Genomic DNA, 26,567 nt, shown 5'->3' with positions numbered 1-26,567 from the left:
ATGCCGCTGGGGCACATCATGAGGCTCGACCTGGAGAGGATCGCCCTGGAGTACGTCGTGCCCTGCTTGCATGACATCGGCTTCTGCTACCTGGACAACTTCCTGGGGGAGGTGGTGGGGGACTGCGTGCTGGAGCGGGTGAAGAGGATGCACCGCGACGGGGAGCTGGCCGACGGGCAGCTGGCCGGCCCCAGCCGCGGCGTCGCCAAGCGGCACCTCCGCGGCGACCAGATCAAGTGGATCGGGGGCACGGAGGAGGGCTGCGAGGCCATCAACTTCCTCCTCACGCTGATAGACCGGCTGGTGATGTACTGCGGGAGCCGGCTCGGCAAGTACTACGTGAAGGAGCGATCCAAGGTAAGGAGCCGCGGGCTCCCGGCGGAACCCACCCGCCTCGCAGCTGCCGGTGGGACCTGGCGGAAAGTTTCCCCGGGCTCCCCCGCCGTGTCGCGGTCCGCGGGTGTCTGTGGCACAGGCAGCCCCCCTTGGGCTGTCTCCGCAGCACCGCTCCGGGTGGCGGACGCGCCGTGCCGCTGCCCAGGGGACGCCCGCTCCGGGCAGCCGCTCACCAGCCCATGCCGGCGGCGGCCGGGAGCGGAGGTCTTGCTAAAAAACGCGGCGGCGGCAGCGGGGCTGCCCGCTGCGGGTCTCTCGCCCCGCTGGTGCCGGCAGCGCTCCGGGGCGACTCAGTCCGTGCTGGGTCCTCGCCGGGCTCCTCGGTTGCGGGACCCTGGCCAGGCCCTTGCCCGTACCCCTTTGTGCCACCGGGGCTCACTTCGCAGCCGTCCCGGGGACTGCAGGCGGCACCCGGCGTCTGGGCGGTGGAGCCGGAGCCCCGCTGTGCCCCGCTGCAGCTCGCTCCAGCTGCGAAGAGCGGGGACCACCAAAGCGCGGCGTATCCCGCCAAAAAAGTCAAGCCTTGACCGTGACTTTTCTTTGGAAGATTGTTTTAGGTGGAGGCAAAAGCTCCCTTCCCCCTCCCTGCCCACGTACACGGCTCGGATCCGACTATTTGGTTGTTTGCGCCGGTGCGATAATGTTATCCAAAGTAGTTTCGATGGTCCAACTCATGCCAGCGTCCTAGAGCCGGAGAGGTTATCGTTACTGCTTTGGGTATGTGGCAAAAATAAGGGATGCTCAGTTTAAGCACAGCAAACTTTTTTTTTTTTGGAAGAGGAGAGTTGTTTTTTCCTAGGCTTTTTTTCTCAGAAATGGAGAGGACACTTGTATCATAGAACACTTGTATTGTAGGTTTCTTTCCCAAAGAAGTTCATTTGCCCTTTGCAATGTCATTACTTCAGTTTGGGATAGCTTGGCTTTTCTTTCCTTGTCTGTTCTGCTGTGGTAAAGTAGACTGGCTTGGACCTAAGTTTGCTTCGTTGTCTCGAATGCTGAAAACGTCCCCTTTTATTTCTTTATTTCTGACTTGAATTCTATGATTTTCAAAACATCCACTTATTTTAGAGATTTGCCAGAAGTAGAAACGATGAAACTTTAAAAAAAATTACAAAAGTGAAAAGTTAAGCATTTCTTTTGGTCCTAACTTGCACTGAACTAAGGAGATGTGTGAGTGGTGTTGAGATTTATTTTTTTTTTCCCCACATAAAGTGAAGAAAACAGTATGGTGATGTTTACCTTAAAACCTGTCCATGCACCCCCCTCTGCACACTTACCCACAGTAGTGGCAATAATAGAAGGTTGAAACATTTCTCCTATGCTTAGCTCCACTGAACTACTGATCATCAGTTCGGTTAGAGCTTGGGTAAATTTGGTTTAAATTGTGAGTAGACTGGATTTCACTTGTTCCTGGTGGGAGTGTGGAGTGAGGAGGTATAAATAACCACTGTGCTTTGGCATGACTTTAAGGTCATCCTAGTTCTTTCTCCGGCTGACTTGTGTTTACCTGATTACTGCTGAAGGTCCATTGCTGGCCCCTGGGAGGGGAAAGTGGGGGTTTGCACTAAAGTTGTTCTGGAGTGAAAGGAGGTGGTCCAGCATTTGTACAAGGGCAGAAATTTGTACATATGCAGAAAGAGTCAATGTGAGAGCTATTGGCACTGACTGGGGAGAAGGATCTTTTCGGGAATGACCTTGGGTCGTAGAGGTGATTTTAAAACTGAGTTGTGGTGGTTTTGCAGTTGTTTTTGTACAAATATCAATAACAGGACAGAACTTGTTTTATAAATAGATACCAAACTACTTGCTATAGAGCGAGCTGTTTGGCCCTTGTGCTTTAATGTTGAAGGTGTCAGACTCCAGACAGCATATGGAAGTGCTACACAACAGTCCAGGACTGAAAGGGACTCAGTATTGTTTCTGAAACTAAATGCAGAGGAATTTCCATCAGAAATTAATAGTAACCTATCCCTTTATTATAATAATTAATACTATGGAGATGTGAGGCCCTGGAAGAGCAGCTGCTGTCTGTAACTGGGATGCCTTCAGCAGGAAGATTATTCCTGTGACTAACCAACTGACTACTACAGTGCATGCAGGTTCCCACGTCACCTATAGACGTTTCCCTTCCACCATCAAACCTGTCCATTTTGCTTATCTTCTAAAGTCTTGTGAATGCATACACAAAAATCCCAATTTTAAATTCAGTGTATCTTTTTTTTTACCTGCTAGATTACGTACATAAATGGATGCCCAGAAAACTTCCACAGCTTAACATTTGGAGGGATGTGGGGTGTTTCTGGGCAACTGGACCAGAACTTCTCAGCTGGACACGTCCAGCGTTCCGTAGTTTATTGGTTTTGGATATAGGTATTAGATGGGGCTAGGAATCCAGAGCGATTTGTTTAAAGTGTAGTGTAAGCCTTTGACTACATGGTAACTCCTCTTGTCATGGAAATGAGTCTATGTAATATCAGCCTCGTCCTTCTTCAGAGGTTTATGCTTTTAAAACAATAGTATGACTTTAATCTTCAGCCTAAGTTTTGGAAGAGGGGGAGAGGTTTGCTTAGTAAATGAACTTTTCTCAGCTTACTGTCTGCTTAGTGTGATATGCTTCATGTCTTTTTTTTTTTTTTTTTTTTTTTTTTTTTTTTTACAAACATAAGAAGACAAGAATGACTTTTGTCCAATAAAGGAAGATTTCCTTGTGGCTACGTGAGAGAAGTAAGTCAGGATTTTGCTGTTTCCAGATGACTTCCAACGAAGTTACAAGAAAGTTAAGGTTGCATCAAAGAGAACAGATGGAAGTAAAATTTTGCAAGGGTACTAGATACTCTTAAGAGCTGTTGGTTGACACTTGAGGGCTGATAATGAAATGTAACCTTTCATCTTTGCAGACCAGTGATTCAAATCTATCTTTGGAATAAGTCATATTTAAAAATATTAACTGACATGGTTAAATGATCAAAATAACCAGTTAACATTCTTCTAAAGGACTCTTCTTTTCACAGACCCACTTGTCTGCACTGCTTGTTGGCTTCTGCTTTCTCGTCAACTAGAGTTTCCATTTTCTAGTAAAATAATACTGTGGTTCTCCTTTTTGTAGTGAGTAAATGGCTAAAGAGCTCACTGAGGCACCGTTGACCCAGGTTGAGTCCTCTCCTTGGTGTGAGAAGATTCATGTCCCTTGTGCAGAGGGATGCTCTGGCCTGAGGACAGAGGTCAGTCTGGTTTTGAGGACCTGTATCTGCTGGAGCTTTGCTGCTTGGTGGAGAAAAGCCGGTGGCTGGTTTGGGCCACAGCTTGGTATCCATGGCCAGTCAGCTGGTGTGCCCCCGGGTCAGCTGGTGCTCCAGAGAGCGTGGGCAAAAGGGCCATGTACTTTGTACACGTGTTTTTGGCTTCTTGGGTCCCAAAGTCCCTTCTTGGGGTTAATTGGGGTTTGCAGGGACTCAAGGGGATGGTGGAGATGATGCTGTCTGTAAAAGGTTTGAGCCTACTTGCAAATGAATGTTGCTAAAGTGAAGAGTGGCACAGGGACCTGCCATGTAGAGTAGAGTTTTCCAGGGGGCATGTACAAAGCTTTGTAGGTGGTGAATGTCTACCCTTTAGAAAAATAATCCCTGTTTTATAAATAAATAAATAAATAAATCAAAGCAACAATGTTTAAAAAACAAACAAACAAAAAGCAACCCCCAAAACAAGGCAGGAAAATACTTCAGAAGAGAAGACAAATGTCTTCAAGACATAAGAAAGGTGTTTTTTTTTTTTAAGTTAGAAGTTGCAGGTGTGCCAGATGCTGTGGAGTTTGGGATATCCATCCCTTTGGCAGCCTCACATACTGCAGGGCCTGGGGGGCCCTGGAGGTCCCTCCTGTGAGGAGGCAGGGGATGGGGGCTGGCAGAAACCGAGTTGGCTGGCCAGTGTGCAGAGATGTTAAAGCTGTATTTGGGGCAGGATGCCAGGGTAGCTCATCTGCTGCTGAGAGGCTGTGGCTGTGCCCCCTTTCACATTTTGCCCCCACTGGAGAGGGGTGGAAGGTACTTTGAACTGGCGTGGCTGAGTTCTGCATGGACTCTGCACCTCGGTCCTGACAGCAGTGTGTCCCATGACGAGTCACTGATACCCTCCTGGGTGCTGTCGTGAGTTGATATCCATATGAGGACTGCCTTTGGGCACCTTCAGCTCATATGGCGCCTGCTGGATGCCGGTGAGCCCCAGTGGTTACAAAATGAGGTAAGAAGTCATAATCATCTAAGAGCTCAGCTGTGTTGAAGGAAGTCCATGACTGATGTTTTTAGCTCAGAACCCAACTGCTTGCATTCAGTGTCAAGTATAATGCCTCAAGTTTAAAAAAAAAAAGTGGTTTTGATATGAGATTAGTTAATTTAGAAGTCCCTGTGGGATGTGAACCCTCTTGAAAACTTGCTTCAAAATCTCTATATAGGCCTTTCATCTTTTTTTATGGGATATTTCCTGCATCCTCTGCTTGTAGCTGTGACACCTCCATGCTTGCCCCACCCTGGTGGGCCCTCTCTGACTGTCCCAGGAGAAGCAGGTCTTTTGTGGTGGCACTTCATGACTAGCGAGCGTTTGCTGAAAACCAGAGCAGGTCCTTCTGCCTACCACACAATGAGGTGTTCTTAGGTAGGTTTTGAAACATGGTCCGTCCAGCAGGTTGTTACCAAGATTCCTGTTCCTGAGGATTGAAGAAGTACATGAAGTGTCCCAGGCTTGGGTTGAGTTGTTTTACCAAGTCCCTCAACTCAGGTAATGAGGCGAGATATTTTTACATTTATGTATGAAGAAAGAAAAGTTCTGTTCTATAGCATTCAACTTCTATCCTCTGCAATTCAAACACAGAGTGAAAGGCTGCATTTTCTGATTTGAGGGGCGGGTGTAAGGAGCTGGATAACAGGAAACCGGCTATAGAGCTGAAGACCAATACTGCCTATAGAAATCTACTGGTTTGTTTTATGTTACAAAGGATTTTTGATACTTGTGTAGCAGCATGCCTCACAATTAGTTTACAATGGGAGGTCTGATGAATACCGCCATCCAGAAGAAATATGCATAATTTCTCTTTCTTATAATCAAATGCACATGTTCTGGCATAATGGGTAAGTTCAAATCTGTTCTTCTGGACGGCTGCCGGCAGAGTCCAGAGCCACTGGAACTGTAAATACAACAGACAAGTCGTTTTATGATATCAGACTGAGGAATTCAGCATTGGCACAGATCCTAGAGTGGTTGCTTTGGCTCTGTGTCAAAGCTGATGTTTATATCTGTGTTTGTCAAGCAAGATTAGTTAGCCTGGTTAATTATACACAGGAATGTATAATTTTTACTTGACAATCAGAGCATTAAATGAGTATAAACCTGGGCATATTAGTTCTTGTTTTTGTTCCTCATCAAATTATTCTCAATGACTTTTTGAAACTTCCAAAAGATACTTCTTCTCTGAAAGAGGCACTTGGAGAATCTTTGAGATTGCTTCTTCACTCAGCAGGGACAGGGTATTGGAGAAACGGGTCAATATTTTACAGACAGCGATAGACATATCTGTAGGTGGGTTCAGAAGCATGAGTAGCCTCTATGGAATAGTGTTTGAGCTCATGCTGGCGTGCTGAAGCTACAAGCAGCTTGAAGTCAGTACCGTTATGTATCATGATTGTCCAGAACCTGACTGTAGTGCGCTGGCAGACTGGTTCCATGGTAGGCAGTGAAAAAAATGTGCGGTCTTCAGGGTGTGTTACACCAGAGGCTTTGGTGGCCAGGTGGCTGCTCTTGGTCCTTTCCCTCTCTGGTGGTCGAGAAGGCAGAAGGTGCCTAACCTTGTAAGAGAAGGGAAGTAAGTCTGAGCTCTCGGGCAATGTAAAGAGCAGAGTGGTCGGTTTATCCTGAGTTTGTGCAGGGGTTTGTGGCATCAAGCAGGTTACATAACTTTTTTATATTGTCTGTAGTTTTGCAGTCAAGGGGTGCTTAATGAGTCTTACTGGACTCTGGAGTTACACAATGATGACAAAGCAGTGAGGTTTTCCACAACCTGTCCCATATGGGTAGCATATTTTCCTTATTGCCGCCTTATCCATTGCACTGGTACCAGTCTTTTCCAGTACCACTATGTCAGCTCTTAAAGCCAGAGACTTGCTGTGGTAGCCCTACTAGTGTGCCTCCAAATGTCCCTAGTACTTGCAAGCCCTAAGTAAATACGTGCCTCTCGCTTTGTTTTTGTACGAGGGCTCGTTGCTCGTTAAATGTCAGTGTAAACCTTCCACAGCTGTGTGGGGAGGGACACCGTAACACAGGTGGCATTAGTGCCTCTGGGTATGGGGAATCTTTGTCCTTTGGACTGGTGGGGGTGTGTATGGCGTGTCAAGGCACAGTATCCTCGGGAGAGCCACCCGGAAAACAAGATTCAGAGTTCAGTGCCCCCTCCTGCTGAGCTTGTGTTTCAGGAGGAAGGGGAGCTGGTCCTTGCTATTAATATTTGTACACAGCCTTTCCCAAGGTAATTATTAATGAATATTCAGTTCATTACAGCTCACTGCTAATAACAGCATACATTTACATGGAGATGTGTCAATGCTCACAACACTGATGCAGGGCAGCATGTATGTAAGTAAAAGTGAACTTGTTTCTTTGCATTAAGAATTCCAGCTGTCTGTGTTAACCCCAGTGTCTTTATTTGTTTTCACAGTAAACTTTGACTTCCAAACTTATCTGGATGGTGGTCAAGGTAATAGCCTTATCCAGCACGTTGCTTCCTGAGCAATTTGCTTGATTTAATATGTGGAAGTGTCTTCTCTTTCGTCTTTCTCCTATGCTGTACAGATTTTTTTTTTCTTTTATCCTGGGGTGATGGTGATAGGGAGGTTCATCAGTATCTGTACTGCCTCAGCAATTCCCTTCTATATGTGGAAGCGGTGGGTTAGAGGGAGAAGGTAAAATCACAATGATCCTAACATGAATACATTTTTAATAAGATGAAATCTTGATGTTTGCTGAAGAGGCTGGACACACCTGGAAGAGATCAATACTTTTATCAAATGTTTCAATGTGACTCTTACAAAGTCACAGTACTTTTTTTTTTTATTTGAGGTATTCACTTTTTAAAATGTTTTCTCCTCGTCCTATTTCAATTGGATTGCCTTTTCCCATTGTGTAATAGGTCAGGGGCAAGTGGTCCTTTGGCACCAGCAGGCCACATTGTGCTCATCCATCTTGCAGTGGATGGCTTGTGAGAATGAGGAGATCAGGAAGGGAAGCCTGCGAGTAAGTGTTGCCGGTTTTAGATTTATGGAGGCAGAGAATGCGTGCATATCAGCTCCAAGGAATTTGAAGCCCTGGGTTGGATTTATCATGACTGTAAACCTTCTGTCACAAAGCTGAAGACTGAAACAATGTTATTAGAAAGCTGCCAGCAACACAAGACTCCTTAAGCTTCTGTGAAAAGATTTTTTTGGACTAGTAGAGGAGGTCTTGGGTAGAGGTGTTTTGGGAACTGTTTCTGGTACCCAAGCCTAGGGCGGCTGATGGCCCCTGTGGTGGGCTCCAGGGTGAATAACTGATGTGTTGGCACAGAATGTGGTGGGGCTTGACAAAAGATTTTGATTGATGCATAATGTTACATAGCAATTTTCTTGCTTTGAAGACAGACAACAGGGAGTCAGTCAAAAAAGCAAGGTGGTCTCTCTAGCTGTGGAGACAGTGAGGTGAAAGAAGAAAATGGATGGAGGAGGCTCATGCCAAATAGACTATCTATCTCCTACTGTTTGAACTATTCACAGGCATGTCATCCCATCAGCACACCACTCCTGACCGTTTCTGTGAGTGATTTGGAGAGAGCTGTAAGGCCTGTTTCCCCTCCATCCCTCACTCACACATATGCATCTACTATCTCTCAGTGACACAAAGGAGCTTTTCCCTACAGTCATTTTTCTCTTGTCATTGTGTTTTGATAAGATTGGTAGACAAAGAAACTCAGTGCCACCATGCAAAGCACTTAATAGAAAAAAGCAGTTGATTAAACAAGCTACTTGTTGCCCTGATTTTTCACAAAAAAAGTAATGCAAGAGATTTTTGCTGACCATAATGCTTCCATGGAGGCTTGCTAGGTTCATGCCACCAGTCACCTAGTTTAAAATGTATAGTATAAGTTGCAGGAATACAGCACAGGACACTGTCTGCACAGACTGGAAACAGTTTGTCCAAAGCTTTGTCAGTTGGAAATGGCAGGGTAGCCCCGTCTTTTGCTGAACATGAGGAAATTACAACCTACTTTGTAGCAAGAAGATAACCGTTTTGAGTCTTGTGTATATCTAGTTCATATGAATCTATTGATCACAACACTTTTTTCTGTGCTTCCTTTTTGGCCCTGAAAATCCAAACAAGAAATATGTTTGCATTTTTCTTGTCTGGAAGTCATAATAATAATTAATCATTGCTTATGTCTTCTTGTGCTGTAGTTTTTATACAAATTGATAAGGCAAGTGTTTTTGAAGTTTTGGCCCCAGCTCAGCAATTCACTTAAGTACTTTTTTTTTTTCCAAGGCTCTTTGAAATCAATGGGACTGAAGCACATCCTTTGGTGCTTAGCTTAGAATATGCTGAGAAAGCATAAGGAGAAGTTGCAGTCATTTCTTGTGCTGTCCCTGGTCTTTGTCTGCATTTTGTCTTAGATTTGAAATACGGACCATCTTTTATGTGATGTCTTGGGAGTGAGCAAGGAGCCTTACTTGATGGAAGTTAGAGATGGCAGTTAGGATTTTTGTCTGACCTTTGCAATTGACTGTCTTGCAGCAAACCTGTCTTGTACCAGTAACGGTAGCAGTTATTCCACTAATGCATACAGGGACGTAGGTGCTATTCAGTGCAGGCTGGGCAATGCCACCCTGAATGAGAAAAGCCTGGGGTGGGAGGCACTGTCAGGCGGCGGGCCTCGAGGTGATTGATGCTGGCGTGGAGCCTCCCGACTGCCCCAAGGCTCCGGGGAGCGACAAAAGTCTCTTGCACACAGCCTCTTGCTGGACCACGCGGGTAGAAAAAAAATGCAGAACCAGGGGAATTTGGGAAAGGAAACACTAAAAAAAGTGAGGATGCAAGTGTCAATTAGTCCTCAACTTGCCTATTCCTAGATCGTTAGCAGTCTTAGAGTGTTGTGCTTGCTGCTGAAGACTACATGTGTCTTCTGATTTCCCATAATCTGGTAGAAGTGGTTTGAGAAGTGGAAAAGGAGAAGCTTCACTGTAAATGCTGTAACATGTCCTGCTGTCGAGGCATAAAAACCATGGCATATGATTAGATGTGCACAAACACAGCAAGGTCCCCCAGGACGTATCGATAACTCTGTTCTTTACAGTATTCCCCAATGTTTCCGCTTCCCTAAATTAACTTGTCCTCTGTCTTTTGTTGTCTGTGGAGCATGTGCATGGTGTCTCTGAAGCCGGCCAACAGGAAGGGTCACTGCTTGGTTAACTGTTTTACAGACTTCCTCTTCATGGAGGAGCAATGAGAGGATTTGTGAATGCCGGGAGCCGTTGCCAAATTCGCTATAATTCGACATTTGATAGTGATCGAAGGCTGAAGTGTCAAGGTTGTATGTTTTACCATTGTGTTTCTCAATGCATAACTTGACATCTTAACTGCTGACTTAAAGGCTCAGTGCCAGCCTGACACTCACAGTGATAATTTCTTGGCAAGGACGGAAATGTAGTTGACTTGTTTTTTATTTTTCTACACTTACTTAAGATGTCTGCAACTGAAACAAATACAATTATTTTTTTCTTTCTTAGTTTACTTTTGTCTTTTGCTGGCACTTGGTTAAAAGCCAGTTTCACTGCTTACCATCTGTAGAAGCTATTTCTGCTAATTAGGAGCTGTATTAGTGCAACGTCTTGGCAGCAGTTGGGAAAGGCTCCAGTTGTGCCAATGATAACCATAGGTATAAGCAGACATAGTACCTACTTCACCTCACACCTAAATATGCATATATACCCCTATGCATATATGCCACCAAGTATCTGTACTGCCTTCCCTGTCTCCCACCACAGAGAAGCACTTGTGCTCCATACCTCTAGCAAAGCCAACTGCAGCCCTCACCGAGGGGTTTCTTACCCCCACCCACAGCCCGTCGTGCTCGTGCAGTCACCATCTCTCATCTCCATCCCAGGGGACTGGAGAGATAGGGACGAGGGCTGTTGCTTCTGGCTGCTCAACCAGGTGGCATCCTGGGAGAGCAGTCCCCGTCCAACCTCCAGCATAGCTCACCCCTGGCCACCCCTGCGGTGGCTCTGAGTACATGCAGCTCCCCTTGTGCTGGCTGCCAGAAAGGAAAGGTTTTGGAGAGGAAGAGGAAAAAGGAGGGAACAGAGCCAGAAAGACCTCCAGGCTTTCCGTATCCTCAGGAAACATCCTGAACCCACACCAGAGACCAACCTCTCTGCTCAACAGTTGCTGTGCTTCCTGCAAAAACTACCTTAAATGCCGAAGAACATTATTGCTTTAAGACCCGGTCCCAAACTGGGTCTTGAGGAACCTCCCAAGGGCTGTTGCTTCAGCAAGCAGCGGTAGGAATGGCTGGGTGAGGCTCCTGAGGGATCCGCAGTGAAGCAGAGCAGTGAACCGGGCTGGAGGGGAAGCTGGGGAGGTCACCCTGCAGGCATGGCTGTTTCCCCGGGGCTGGCAGGTCAAGTCCGTGGCAGGGACACAGCCAGCATGTAGGGCTGGTCTCTTCTGTCAGGTGGTGGCAGCATAAATCCATGGGAGAGGCTTGACCAGTGGAAAAAGAAGTGGGAATTCAGCAGCCCGCTTTCGCATCCAGAGTCTGATCGTGCCTCCCAGCTGGGTTTCGGACCAGGCTTCCTTGGTGAATAAGCAAGAGAGCTTTTGTGAATAGCTTTAAGGTGTGTGAATGTAAGGCTGGAGCTCCGTTTGTTGTGTGCATGCGTGTCTGTATTTACACATGCTTTCTTTGTTCGGAGTCGCCTGGTTTCTGCTGACACACATCTTACTGGTGCAAGTACTGACTGCGTAGGTGGTGCAGAGGGCAGCTGCTACAACACTTAGAGGGATTTATTTTTTTTTACCAATATGTTTTTATCACCTAACCTTAGAACAGGTTATAAGCCAGTTTTATCACCTAACCTTGGAACAGTTATATTATTACGAAATTGCCTTGAATTTGAGTAGCTTGTTTCTCTTCCTGTGTGGAAGGATGCTGTGTCACTTGTTTATCCTCTTCATTTGCATCCACACTAGAGAGATTGTGCTGTTGTAATGCACGTGTGTAGTCACAGCAGTACAACTTCATTTACGGGCAAAGCCTTAGAGGTAAAGTCTATGCATGTTCTTTAAGCACAGCAGAAATTATTTATTTCTGATGGTAATTCATTATAGGTAATTTTAATGAGTTTTATCCATAAATATTTAATTACACAAAATCCTGTGCAGGAATAAATGTACTGTTAGCTAGGCAAGGTCCTCCGAAAAGGTGATGGGGGAGCAAAAGATAGGTGAGAGGGCTTCCTTCCAAAGCTAACATAGGAGATAACTGGTCTCATCAATTAGCCTTAATCTGGTGCTACTGCTGTGATAACAGACACTTGAGAACCATTCCTCTCTCCGTTTATGTAGCGCAGTAATGTCTTAGCAGCCTCAGAAGCCCAGATGGCTCTGACAGTTTTGGGAGGACCCTTGAGGTGTATTTAGGGTACCCAGCAAGTGAGATGGCACCAGTCTGAACCCTGCCTTCCGCTCTGACAGCGGAGACTGACTTTCACTGAGCCAAAGGGGACAAAGAAAAACACCTCCCTGGTGTGGTGCTGCCTTGGCCATGGCTGGAGTGTGTGAGGCCATGAGAAGTGGCCCGGGTGGTGGCCCCAAGGAGGGACCGTGCTGGGCAGCTGCGTCCTCCCCATCCCCTTGGCGTGTCCACTTCGAGGTGGTGGCTTGTCACTTCCTCTGCCTGCCCGTGCCTGGGGTGGCCGCTGCGAGCCTCTGAAACGAAATGCTCACAGGAAGCGTTCCAGGTGCTGCCTGCCGTGTGTGAGCTGGTACAAGTCTTGTGGGCAGCGTTGCTCACTCACCCTGGGCCCACGGGCTCAAAATCAATAAATGAATAATAGTAAAAAAGGGATGTTGGCCGGCTTGAGCAACCAGCAAAACACAGCTTGCCTGTGTTGTGGCCGTCTTTCCTGACCTTTATTAACGCACCCACGAGAGCATCAAAATATGTAGAGTTCTTTAAATGTTGCAGGAAAAAATAAAGAAGTGGTGTAATCCTCTGGGTGGTTAGCGGCAGAACTGAAAAGGTCTGAAGTGCTGACAAAGATCGAAGGGCTGGAGTATTTAAGGAACTATGAAATTATCTTTCTGTTGTATAGATGAGGATATTCTGAGGTGCGGAAACAGACTCCTATACCTATCCCCGTATCAATTCTGCAGAGGATGTCTGTGCTGGTTACCATGCCTTTATTCCCTGCTGAGAACCTGAACGTCCAGGGACGGTCCTTACAGATTTCTTTAATGAGCCTGCGCTTATGAATTTGTTTTTCCGCGGGGGCGGCGCTTGTCGCCGTGTACCCCAGGACTGCTGACGGGACGCTTTCTCTGCCTGCACTGATTGCTCGGGATGCTTTCTCCTTAGCGCCGCTCCTCCAGGTTTGGCTCCGCAGGGAGAGGAGGGGACTGAAGGAGTTTTCCTGGGTGATGAAAGAGCCCTTCAAGAACGAGCAAAAACAATCCTAAAATTTAATTAAACAGTGTTTCTTTTTAAAGCGTGGGCAAATACGCGCGCGTGTGTGTGTGCGTGCGCGGCGGGAGGGGGGGGGGCCAGTCAGACCCAGAACGGGGAAGGGCCGCGAGCGCGCGCCAGCGCGCGCTTCCCCCGCTTCCCGCCGCGGCGCCTGTGCGGAGCGGAGCGAAGCGCGCGCTCCAAGCGCGCTCCGCGTTTGACCGCCGGCGGCCTCACGCGCCGCACGTAGCGCCGCCGTGAAGCCGTCATCGGGCGGGCGTGGCGCCAGCGCGCGGAGGGCGCGCGCGCGCTCCAAACCGCAGCGGCCGTCGTTGATACGTCGGTGCGCCCGCGCCTGTTCGCAGCGGCTAACTGGGGGCGCGATCGGGGTATCCCTGGCTGAACTAATTCCCTGGCGATAGCCTTGGAAATTCCAGGTCCTGCGGTGACGGTGCGCCCGCGCTTCGCCGCGCGGTCGTTGCTTCCGAAGCGGTGTCGTCTCCGCGTGCGTGCGGGGCACAGCGACCGGGTGATGTTGCAGCCTAAAAGGTGGTTTTAGGTCAGAGGAGGATGTAAAGTAGCGATCTCGCCTGATTTTACCTTTGCAGAAGACGAGGGAAGCACCGGGGGCCTGGAGAGAGGAGGTGTTAATCGACATTCGTGCAGAAATATGTAGATTAAGTAAGCGTACAAGGAAGGAGGTTAATCCTTGTAATTATTAGAAGAGACAAAGATGCTCACTGCAAGAACAGTTATGATCCTGTGGCAATTTTAGATTTGTTTCCTTAAATTTCAATATTCTGTTTTTTCCTGCCCGTGCCCAGGGGCTGAACACAGAAGATTTGGGTTGTGCTCTGAATGAAAGACGTGTTATTTCACTTGGCTTAAAAAAAAAAAAAAAAAAAGCAGACTGTGTACAGAGGAAGATGAATGCCTGGGGCTCTTTCGCCCAGGAAACCACAAGTCCAATTTCTCTCCTCGGAAGCCTGGAGAACTTCTCCTTCGGTTGGGTCCTTTCACAGTTTTCTGGATTGCTTCTTCGCTTTAAGATTCCAGGATGCATCCAGCAATGGGGACAGCTCAACAAACCTCACCACTGTCTCCAAAGTTTGTTTCGCAAATGCTCCCTGTTCTCTTGGCAGTTGTGGACAGCCACCATTGACACGAGGTATGGCTGTTCCAGAGCCTTTCCACTTTGCAGTGGCACTGCCCTGTCAGCCGGCTTGAATTTGAATGGCATCCATATTTATCTCTAAGTGGGTGTTCTGCTAAGAAAAGTAATAAAAAATAGACGCGAGCTTGATTTCATATTAATAGGACTCTGCAGGCCATGAAGAACTAAATTTTGTTGCCAATCATTGGAAAAGCTTCCTAAGCCCCATCACAGATGCATTTAATAGGGAGCTCATTTTTAAAGCAGCATCAATCTGTGATCTAGCTCCTTTACAGACAGATTCCATAAGATTTGAAAGCTTATTAGAGGCTCCTTGAGCTACCACTAGATAACATGCCAGTCATCAAGAGCTGTGTGTCATGGAGATAATCCATGAACAGAGCCTTCGTGGGTAGTTCTTTGTTTCTACCCTTAGTTCTAGAAGAAATTCAATAAGCAGGAAGTCTTCGGTAATAAGAATAATATCAGGTAATAATAGCCTTTTGGTTGGTAAGCAAAGATAAGCCAGTGTCTTTGCATCTTTTTCCTGCAGATGAGAGTGGTAGTCTTTCCCACAATTCCCACTCTTTGAGCTGTTCCTCAAAAAATTCTCCAAAATGTTCCTCTATGCACCTGGAAACAATGGTGCATATGAAAGACCAAATAGAATAAAAATGGAGAGATGAGGTTTTAAGTTCTTGAAAGATCTGAATCTGATGGTCAAGGTTGCATGTATGCAGGGAGAAGCAAGTACCAGATCACCTGGCTAAAATGCTATCCATGGAAATAGGATTTCTGTACAGTTATAAGTACTTGTCCAGCAGGAAGGTATTATTTGAAATAAAAAAAGAGGTGATGATGGGTGTCATGAAAACAGCGCTGTGCTCCTGAGACGAGAAATTTTGGGTATGAATGTATTTTCACTTGTGTGGCTGCATCTCTGGGCGTAGAAACGTCTTCTCATATCCCCTAAAATTTTCAGGGTTACTGATATAGTACAAGAGCAAGGAGCAACAGTAGCTGTGATCATGTCAATCTGTCCAAGATACAGTGATTCACCTACTGGTGCAGAGTCTTATCAGCCTCTTGTATCTCGTTTGCCGTGGCTCATTTGGCCCTTCAGTAGACACTTGTCACCTGCGTCCAAGGTACCTTCGTTGTGTAGGGAGTACTCCTTCAAGCTAATGAAGGCAGTGTTCAGCAAACTCTGCTTGTAGCTGAGTTTGTGGAGTTTGATCTGCTTTGTGTTTCATGAAAGAAGGTAACTGCCCCAGAGTTTTTATTGTTATTTCTGTTGTTTTTTTAGCTTTTTAGATGTCTTCCATATGGCTTTGGTTTAGGCCTCCATACGAAGATGAAAGTTGAAGTGAAAAGATGCAGATGTGTTGCCCTGCCAAATTCTAGCACTTTCCCCAGTGTTTCTTAATTTCTAAAGATAAGCACCTTCCTCACACAACCTTTCCCGTCTCTTGCCTCCACCCCTGAGCAAGAAGCTGATCAAAGAGGAGGCGGCTAGGTTTAGCTTCATAAATCCAACAGCAGTTTGAAGACTGACAATCAAGTTATGGGTGAGGAAATGAGGTACTGGTTTCTCATGCCACTGAAGCCCATTTCGTGTTTTGCATGACTGAAGTGAAAGCAGAGTTTCACCCCCCCCCCTTGGAAGTGATGATTCCCTTTTCAACAGGCATAAAGCTAATGTCTCTGATTTTTTTGTGTTTTAACATAATTTTCTTCCTTCTGTTCCCTCCCATCTCTACAGAGTACTAAATTAGACCAATTTTCCTAGTTCATGCTTCAGTATAGCAGTTGAGTGTTTTAACTTTCATAAATTCAAACAAACTAATATTTAATAATGTTCATGAATATTTTATACTTAACCATTATAAGCTACACGGTAGAAAACACTTGGGCGTAATTGGGTGCAACAAGAAAGTACTTAAGAAACACCCCGTTGTGCCTGTGTGTCAGACAAGCCTCAGCTGAGAAACTCTTGTCTTTGATCATGAAACGTCAGGCTACTCATGTTCTTTTAATGCAGAGCATGCTGTGCGCCTTTCCCTTTCTGGCTGTGCAGACTGTGCGTATCTACAAACTAAAACCAGGTTGAGTACAATATGCACTCAGAAGACCTGAGTCAATCAAGTGAATCCTGGTAGTCCTCGTTTCCTGAAGTCTGGTCGACTCATTTTTGTTTGCGCTCAAGTTCAGGACTGAGAACCACATACTGGTCTGAAATTTGGGAGACTTGGAAGTGAGCAGCCAAATAAAAATGTGTTGGGAAGCTGCAGTGGCTATAGCACCGTTAATTCTTCTTAATTCCTTGGTTTTCTAGACCACTGTCATAGTGATATCGTAGATCAGTATTGCTTGGTGTCTGTATAGTACCTTTCATCTAACAGACTTTACGAGTTGTTTCTGAATTTAACTATTTGATCTCCAAACTGTGCACAAAGGTGATCTACGCTAGGGATCAAAAAAGTAGCGGCGGTTCAACAATACACAGGACAAATCCGGTACAGAAAAGGGAAAAGCACATCATGGAGTCTTGAGCTTAATCTGTAGGGACGGGTGGTGTTGGCAGGATAGAGTTACACAGGTCAGAATTTTCTCTGCTGGTTGCAAAGGTCATACTAGCTCCGAGAGGAAGGTCCGGGATCAGTGTAGAGTTACCACCACCACCTAAGCAGCCTGCAGTAGGAGTACAGTGGGGCCCTGGCATGGTGCTAGCAGGAACGGAGAGCATCTCCTCCTGACCTGCTGCCAGCATGGCTTCCTATTAGGCTCTGTTCGTTTCCACTTACGAGCGTCTTCTAGTTGAGGTATTCTCTGAAGCGTTTTGTTCCAAGTATCAGTCCACTCCAGCGCTGCTTATTTTATGAAATGTAGCAGAATGATGCCTCACAGCATGGTCCTGGCTATCAGCTAACAGGATTTGGTTTTCCCCTTGCTACAAGCACTGGGAGGCAGAGAAAAATCCTCTCTATGGAACTGTTGTTTTTTAATGTGCCTCCAAACTTTGCTGGTGCCTTGCAGTTTGACTTGCAGATTTCTCTGGCTGACTTGAGTGTAATACTTAAAAACTGAATGATGAATAACTTATTTTTGCAAGCTTCTGTGCAACGTGGAGTTTACTAATGATTCCTGGCTCCTTACTGAAGCTGGTAATTACTGCTTATTTAACTGGTGGTTGATTCGCACCCTCTTGGGAAACCTAACATCTCTGAAAATGGCAGTGCAGAATCTGCAGTCTTGATGATTTGCTTTTCGTTTTCCAAGTTTTGTAGGCTTTAATTTATGACTGTCTAATAGACCACCAGGGCATTGGTCTTCAAACCAATTGCATGCGTGTGCGCAACTGCAAAGGCATGCATCTGTATATCAGAGTTTTTAACTGTTCAGCTGTTATTTAAGACAAACTTGTCTATTTTAACAAAATAAGGGGAGGGTGTTGCTGAAATTTACTCTGGGTGCTTGCACTGGGAAGTTAAGCCAACTATCAGTGATTGTAATGGATTGTATTGCAAAAAAAAAAAAAAAAAGGCGCTTTCCTGCTCACTCCTGCCTGCTATAGTTAGTTTAGGTTTGGAGTTGGTTATTGAAGGGAGATGCTTCCAAAAACTGAGTGTGGTCTTCTGGATACAATGGCTGAAAAAGTGTAGGAGACATTTTTTTACTGACGCTCCACTTGCTCACCTGGTAAATGGTTTGATTATTATGCTCCAGCCTCCGGCTTTTGTAGCTAGCCCGTGCACTGAACTGGAAAATACTGGTGTTCACCAATTACCTAAATTAAGTCTGGGTCACGCATCTCATCTCCGGTTTCTTGTTTGCTTTGAATGAATCCAAAAGTAGTGCTAACAGCTGGAATCCCTGCTGAGGCCAGCTTGATCTGCTCTGGAGCTGCTCCAGCCAGTGCTCTGATAAAGCTTGATATCGTTTCAACAGGCTCTAGGAGGACCAGAATGATTTCCCTTCATTGTTTAAGGTTACATTCAAGTATTCGCCATGCCAGGAAAAAGGATATTTCACTTCTGCTTTTCTCCCTTCGCTGCTGCTAATAGAAAACTTTTTTTCCCCCCCGCTCTTTTCTTAAAGTTAAGCCAGAGTGTGGCTAGTGCATTTAGATTCTGTGGGAATTGTTCTGCTTCTTCATCCCCAGGGACTGTGTGCATTGCGGTTGCAAAAGGTGCACGCTGTAAATAAATAAATAAATAATGCATCAACGTCTCTGAGTCAAAGCACATGTTCTGCTAAGAGAACATATTATGTGGGGGAGGCCGGGGAAAACTCTGGCCTTCTGCCCAGATTTTGGTAGTAAGTAAAGCACCTAAATCCCTTTAAGGATCTGGCCTGCAGTCTATTATTCTTCAGCAGCTTTTTGATTGTGGCATTAAAAAATAGTAGTAATACTGGATTGATTTTTAGGCAGTTCAGTAATCTTGGAGTAATGTCTGCTCTCTAAAGAGAGACTTTATTAAGGCCTTCATAATTTTGTGTTGTACATCGATCTTAAAACCAAGATATTATCAGTCAACAAAGTTTTATTCCCACCGTGCATCATCCCTCTGGTATGATTAGCAGAGCTCTGCTGAGCCAGACCCTGTGCTGGGGGGCAGGTTGGCGTCCTCTGGGCAGCAGCCGTGCTGGTCGCAGGGATGAGCCCCTGGTGCAGCCCTCCTCCCTGCCCGTCCGCTGGCATCACTGCCCCCTCTCCTCTGCTTCCTCAGCTCCCGGGGTCACGTTCCCCACCATACAAGGATGAGGTTTAGCAAAGGGTTACTGTTCTAATTGTTCCACCTGATTTGGCTGCTGTGCATGGGATGGGTGATGGGTGCACCTGTGTGAGCTGCTGTGCTAGCAGCTGGGATGGGGGTGGGGGGGGGATGCACAGCGGGGGTTATTTTCCCTAGTGAGGGTATGATGGCTCCCTTGGACCATTTCTAAATTGCAGTTACAGCTGGCTTGTGGTTCCACCAGGCTTATGCCCCTACACCAGACTGGTTTCCAGGGCTAGGCTGTAGACTGGCCCTCACTGCTGTTACCAAGCTGATAGTGAAACTTGAGTTCAGCTGTGGAGCCATTTCTAACAGCAGAATGAGGACAGAGCAGACAGAACCTGCGGCAAGGCATCTAGCAGGCTGCCAGCTGTGATGGAAGAGGGCTTATTACTGGGGATTAAAGGTACTTGCTCTTGGTTCAGCATCATCTCCTGCCCCTGCAGGCCACCAGCCCTCAAACAGCTGTGGCCTGAGGTGTTGGGCTGAGGAGCGGGCTCTAGTGACTTACTGCTGCCTGCAGGTACTGTTTGCTGGTGCTTGTGGGGAGGAAGGAAAGTCAATTCATACATGACTTGAGATGCAGAGTAGTATTTTCACAGCTATATCTGTACATCCATCCTAACTGGCTGACTCCTGTGAATAGACTTTTAATTCTTGGTAGCAGAGGGTCTAAAGGATCCGCTGCACTGGCTGGTGATAACGTCTGTGACACTGTTTGTTGGTACAGTAGAATTACCTTTGTGATTAAAGCAACATGTGCTACCTTCTAGCTGGTCATGTGTCCCATGAAGACAGCATAGCATTAGCACGTGCTAGGAAACAGGAAGTAAGACCTCTGGGGTTCCTAGATAAAAGCTTCAGTTGTTCTTGATGAAGCCTATACCATCAATCTTCAACGCTATCGACTGTGCTTGGCAGTTTACTAGGGACAGGCAATGCAAATGGTGCACAATCACATCCTTGTTCTATGGGATAGGCATGCATGTTACTCTTGTATCCAGAATTTGGATGTTATGGTTTGGATGGATGGAAAACTAGATGGGTAAAAAACTGGTTGGATGGTTGGGCTTGGAGTGTTGTGGTTAATCAGTTGTGTTATATCTAGAGACCGGTAACAAATGGAGCACAGTGGGGGTCTATCATGGGACCTGACCTGGTAACATCTTTGTCAGTAACCCAAAGCAGATGGCAGAGTGGACTCTCATCAAGTATGGAGATGACACTGAACTCAGGGATACCAGTTGATGCACTTGAAGGCAGGGCTGCCACCTGAAGGGCCCCAGATGAGCTGGAGAAACAGGCCAATGGCAACCCTTATGAAATTAAACATGGACAAATGCGAAGTCTTACCCCTGGGAAGGAAGAGCCCCTTGCTGCAGTACAGATCTTGATGGGCTGTGGGCTGGGCATGAGCCTGCAGTGTGCCCCTGCACAACAGTGTCCAGGGCAATATTCACAGAAGCACAGCCAGTAGATTGAGTGGAGTAATTATTGCTCTCTCCTCAGTCCTGGGGAGGCCACATCTGGATACTGTGTCCAGTTTTCCAACTGAACTTAGCCCATCATCTGCCATCGCTCTTGCTGCTGATACTGGCAAACAATGAAAGGAGATGTCAGAGGAGTGGGAATACAACTTCTGTTGCCACAGCTTTAGTGGCATAAACTCCATGGGAAGTGGCTGGTATCACTACCAAGTAGTCTCAGTAGTGAAGAAGTGACTCTGAGACAAAGATCTGATACCCAAAGACAAGATACCCTACAAGCAGTCTCACCTGCTCTTTCCTGCGTCCTACTTAGGCTGCTAATGGTATCAACTCAAACTCTATGCGTTTTTGCTGTAAAAACCCTTTTAAGACTTGTTGACTGTTGCGTGGTTTGGCATGTCAGGCTTATCTCATCATTCATGGTAAAATTTAAGCAAACGTTGAATTAAGCGATTGTATCAAGTCTGGAGATGATCAAAGAGAGAGGTATGCTTCTGAAAGCTGTTTGGTTAGTTCTGTGGCTCAGTCCATGAAAGCAAACACGCACTGCCCTGTGCAAACACAGCACAAAGGAGGTGCAGATTTTTGTAGACTTCACTTTGTGGACTTTTACCCCACACCTCCTGGGCACCCTCACTTTTTGTTGGACCACAGGGATATATATGACCGGGACTGAAAGATATGCGTAGAGGAAGATGGTGCTAGTAAGGCATGACGTCCTGGGATCACTTTCTACTTTCATTATGACTGGCAATTCAGTTTTGCAATGACTGCTTAGCTTTAGAAACTCAAGCAAACTTTAGCTGAAACTGCCTCAAAGTCACGTAGCTTGTAGAGAACAATGAACTTGTACCGTACATACCAGTGTCTTAATTTAATTCAGTTTTTTTCCTCCCACTTTAACATATATATTGTGAAATATGAAGGGCATTTATTTCCAGTTTGGAATTTCACCATTAGCTCACCCAGTGAAAGAAGCTTGTGCAAAGATATCTTCTGGTGGTGTCTGCTGTAGGTTTTGGGTTATCATCTGAAAAATGCTGAGCTGAACTGGTGGTGGGAGGATGCTTAATAAAGAAAAACTGAAGGTAGATATCTTGTGGAATTATATTTTTTTTACAATTTTTATCTTTCATTCAGGCTATGGTTGCTTGCTATCCTGGAAATGGAACGGGGTATGTTCGTCATGTGGACAATCCAAATGGTGACGGACGCTGCATCACCTGTATTTATTACCTGAATAAGAACTGGGACTCCAAGGTAAGTAAGCCACGGGGTTGAGACAGAACACAAAGGAGAAACTACCTCAGAAACAGAGCTTTGGAGCTGTCAGCTGCTTCGGTGAACTCTGGTGAACTTTTGAACAGCTGGTCCATTTTTCATCTCTACATTTATTTTCTTGGTGTTTATGGCAACCCTTTGGAAGTAAGAATCTGAGCTGTTTCCGTATCATTCTCTCTCCCATCCCACACACATACCATTTTGTTGCTGTAGAATAAAGCTTCTAAGCGCTGGGTTGCTGGCTCTTATGCTTTGTTTAGAGAAAAGAGCAATGAAACACTAGAAAGAAAAACATAATCCACTAAGGAATAAGTGGATTCTGGGAGCAGAATAAAATGACGGCCCAGATTTGGGACTTCAGCGTTCTTGATACTGTTCCTTCAGACTAACCTACGGAAGATCTTCAGGCAGTTGCCTTTGTCGTTTTCTTACTTACAAAGTGATGTGGCTTAGTAAGAGGAACGAGCATGTGGCTTGGTTCGTCCTCCTCATCTTTGGCTCCACTAGTGTGTCTCTTGACAGGACGGTGCTCTTGTTTCTGCCTGTATGACTGTAAAGCAATAAAGTCAGCCTTGAATTTACTATACCTTTAAGTTAGAAACAAAACAAGAGTTTGTAAAACTGCAGGATGTCTCTTTGTACTTATGGTGTCATAATGTGGCACAAACCATTCATGTGGATTATCTATGGAAAATTGCCCAGTCTCTAACCTGTCTTCACTATGTTAGGTGGATGCTCTTCAAGCACATGTAGATTCTATGAACCCCTCAAAAGTGAGTTCAGATTTAGAGGCAATGCCACCGAAAAATGCACAGTTGGAGAAAAACACATTCCTTTACAGAGAGTATGACAGTGAAACTCCTCAATGTAATAAAATGAAGGAGATGTGGGAGGAAATGCAAATATTCAGTTTTTTTATGCACCCCGCTCTAATAGTGGGGAAGCACCCATGTAAACACCAAGAAGGCTAACTGAAATCCGGGACGCTGGTGGAGAGTGTTACGTGGGTGTGATGGTAATTTTAAGCAAATGTGTGCTGGAGGAGATGCAATATAACCATGCTGACCTTTGACAGCACTGTGTTACTTTAAACCTGGCCTAATAGTTCCTGACTGAAGTTTGCATGCCACGTGGAGGGACTGAGTCAGGTCAGTGCAGGGTTGACAGCATCTTCCCCGCACTCTGCAGTGCAGCCTAAAAGCCTCCACAGAGCCCTCTTAACAGCAGCAGGGAGAAGGCAGAGTTCAGCCATGTCTTTTGAAGTTCCTACAGTGCGTGCAGATCACCACACTTTTTCCCTGAAACTCATGACAAGTGGAAAGAGAGAAATGATGTGGTAGAGAAACCAGACTATGTATAAGTAGGGAAAAGACTGACTGGGAGATGGAATGCATTTATGAGAAGTTTATTACAAGTTACAGAATCCAACAATACAATAGACTTTCTATTCCCAGGGTGTAAAAGTTAACTCCTAGGTGATCAGAGGCAGAGTCTGAAATACCATAAGCAGTATCTAGCAGTTGCTGGTAGGAGAGCTTGATCTCAGACTGGTCAGGTGGAGCACCCTTACCTGCCTTGTGGTATTCACTGGTTCTAAGCATGTGACTGGGAGCTCAGAAGTTTCCCTGTGTTTGCTACAGGGCCAGTGTTATCTTTGTCTTAGTTCATTGGCTTTAGCCAGATGTTTATGCTGAAACATTACAAACTGTTTAGGAAAATCAAGGTGGCCAAGAGACTCAGTGTGTGGTTTTCCAGTGTTGTCATATACCTGTCTTGGTTATTATTAGATGTTTATTCCCCATTTGTTGGGTGCTGAGGAGAGAGAAATAAGTCATTGTTCACATGAATATGTGAGTGTTTATGTGCGTAAAAAGCAATCTTTCCTCTTCTTTCAGCTGCATGGCGGAATTCTTCGGATATTCCCAGAAGGAAAGTCCTATGTAGCAGATGTTGAGCCGATTTTTGACCGATTACTTTTTTTTTGGTCAGATCGAAGGAACCCACATGAAGTCCAGCCTTCTTATGCAACCAGGTAAGTAACGTATTTGGTATTGATGTTTGGTCAGGAACAAGCAAAGCATCTCTTCTACTGATATTTGTATCTAAAATTATGGCCATTGTGTTTGTTTAAATACACGTGTGCATTAAAAAATAGATAGCTTGATTTTGGGTGGATTTTCTGCTTTTGAGTCACGGGGAATTCTCTTATCAAATGAGGAAGAACAAGTTTGAATGATAAGAATCCTTGTGTGATGGAAAAGAAGCCCTTTTACCATTGATAGGAGAAATCTTCCAAGCCAGGCATAGCTATTTAGCTGGGAGATGCTGGGTTATGCTTTTGCCCTTGTAACACCATAGGGATTCTTGGGGCTACCCTCTGTCAACAGGCTATGAAAAGCTGATGTGATGCAGGACAACCTCTAAGCTGCCTAAAGGTGTCCCAGAACAGAAAAACATGCAAAGGTCTGTAAGCTACTTTTGCCCTCTGTTACCAGGGGCTGTGCTCTCTTTTGTGCCTCCAAGCAGAAATTCTCACCTATGTTTCTATCTCACTTGATAAAATATACATTTAAAATGCTGTCTGTCTATAAAGATGTGCCATTTGCATCCTATTTTTTTTATCTACTAATCCAGTTTTAGTTTTTGCTTTCTTCATGAGTATAAAACCCTGGGGCTTTATTTTAATAGCAGAAGTTGAAACAAACACAAGATTTGTTTCTTTTATAGATATGCCATGACTGTGTGGTATTTTGATGCCGAAGAAAGAGCAGAAGCCAAAAAAAAATTCCGGAACTTAACCGGTATGATTCTTTTATAAGTATTCACCAGAAATAATTTAATGCATTTTGATATTTCCAAAGTCAGAGACAGACTGTGAATAACTCTGTAGCTAGATGGGTATGACATTCATTTTTTAGAAAGCTTTTTCATCTCTAATCACTAGTCGCTTATTTTATATGAAGTGGAGAAGTTGTGACAGAGAGGATTCAGGCTTGACTTCAGTATCCCTGATGAGCACGATGGGGAACACGGGAAAGGAGGTTTCTGATTTCTCTCCCAAATGGCTGCTGAGATTTTGTCCCACCCCAGGTGGCTGCTTCAGTCACTGGGAATCTCTAAGCTCTCCTTTTGTTATTTGGGAAGTATATTTTGCCTCCTCCAAACTTTGTTTAGCACAAAGTCATGAGACTTACACAAACTGTTTCATAATCATGTTCTCTAAATGTTTTGGCTGAAAAGGACCTATCTTTTATATTAATGAAGAGCAGTTGGGGCTTGCAGTAATGCAAAAGGGATTTGTCTTTAATTTACAAGTAATTTATCAGTGGGGATATTCATAATGACCTTGGAATGTATAGATTATGAGTTGGAAAGAAACTAAGTTTACAAATATATGTAAGTGCATCTTTTGGCAGACAGTTGCTAGAGTAGCTGTGATCACGGTGCACTTCAAGAGCTACCTGCATTCAACAGGGTCTCACAGATAGCTTAAAGTCAGCCCAGAGACACTTCTGCAGCAGGCTGGGAAGAGGTGACCTCAGCTTTCCTAACGGCAGCCACGCTGCCTGCTGCTGTAGTAATGGACTGAGCTGTCCAGGTGTGCTCCAACACCCTACCTGGGGCCATGCTCAAAGGTTTACTGTTCGGAGCAGCTAAAGATCTGGTCTTCAGGGACCGCCTCAGGCAGCTCTTGCAAATACAGTGTGGAGAGCATTCACCTTTTCTAAAATGTGTGCTATGTGACTGGGGACCAGCAAAACCATAATTAGTCAAATGCCTTTCAGAACAGACTTTTATCATCTATGTATGCAAAGCAAATGCTGACTTCACCCTTACAGGGGAACATGAGCCAAGGGGTCAAGAGTTGGGGGAAAAAGTATCACAGATCTGGAGTCTTAAAGTTTTTTGAGCTACTTAAATACTGTGTGAGTCATCTTCAGTTTCAACAGGGCAAACGTACAAAACATTGGTATGACTATCTCGTTAACACGTTGTGGATTCATACAGCATTTCAGTGCATGTAGTGAATTCATATCATGAGTCTGAAATGGACAGTGCTGTCCATTGAAAACAAGCCAACTTTGTTCTGTTTCTCAGTTTTCAGAGCAATGCTGTCAGAATCCTCTGGCTTAACTGCCTCTTCTTTTTTCATCCTTTCAATGTAGATGCAAGGAAGAGAGAAGCACCTCTTCATGAAGACTAATCAACTGTTCCTGAGCTCCTTGTGAGGAAATAAGATCCCAAAGATGACTTCCATTTCCAGCGAACAAGGGCAAATTCTTGTTATGCACAAGAATGCGCTGATTGTGTCTAGCGTGTGCATCTTACATTGATGGTACTTAAGGCAGCCTCCTGTCATGCCTGCATCTGGCAGAAGGAACACTTGTTTTCTATTTGCCTTTTGCTGGAAAAAGTAACCAGGGTTAAAAAAAAAAAAGAGTATCACTAAGCCTAGTGGTAGTGGCTCAGCCAACTGGCTTTTGATCACTCTTGATCATTATCTTGTAAGATAATGATCATTTGGAACTAGTGGTAAAAACCTGAGTCTTATTTGCACTTTATAGGGGGGAAAAAAATCTAGCTCAATGGGAAGGAGCTTTACAAGTTTAGAATCTGTGGCAGACTGCTAATGGGCAAGGAGAGGTATTGGAAATATGAAATTAGACTGGATTTTTGTAGAGTGTTATCTTCTGGTCTGTCCCATTTGGGCCCGTCAATGTATTGTTCATCACTTTGCT

General features: G+C 45.3%; 1 protein-coding gene across 1 annotated transcript; it reads left to right on the top strand.

Annotated features, from left to right (window-relative positions):
- Positions 1 to 26,032, top strand: EGLN3 (egl-9 family hypoxia inducible factor 3). Its single transcript, XM_086613179.1, has 5 exons — positions 1 to 357; positions 21,688 to 21,807; positions 23,724 to 23,860; positions 24,556 to 24,629; positions 25,995 to 26,032. The coding sequence occupies exons 1-5, from the start codon at positions 1 to 3 to the stop codon at positions 26,030 to 26,032; spliced, it is 726 nt and encodes a 241-aa protein (XP_086469305.1).
- Positions 26,033 to 26,567: the final 535 nt, after the last annotated feature.

Source organism: Tauraco erythrolophus, chromosome 6 (assembly GCF_009769465.1).
Source record: "Tauraco erythrolophus isolate bTauEry1 chromosome 6, bTauEry1.pri, whole genome shotgun sequence".
NCBI classification, from domain to species: Eukaryota; Metazoa; Chordata; class Aves; order Musophagiformes; family Musophagidae; genus Tauraco; species Tauraco erythrolophus.
Note: the sequence above shows the minus strand (reverse complement) of the source record. Positions and strands in the feature narration are given on the sequence as shown.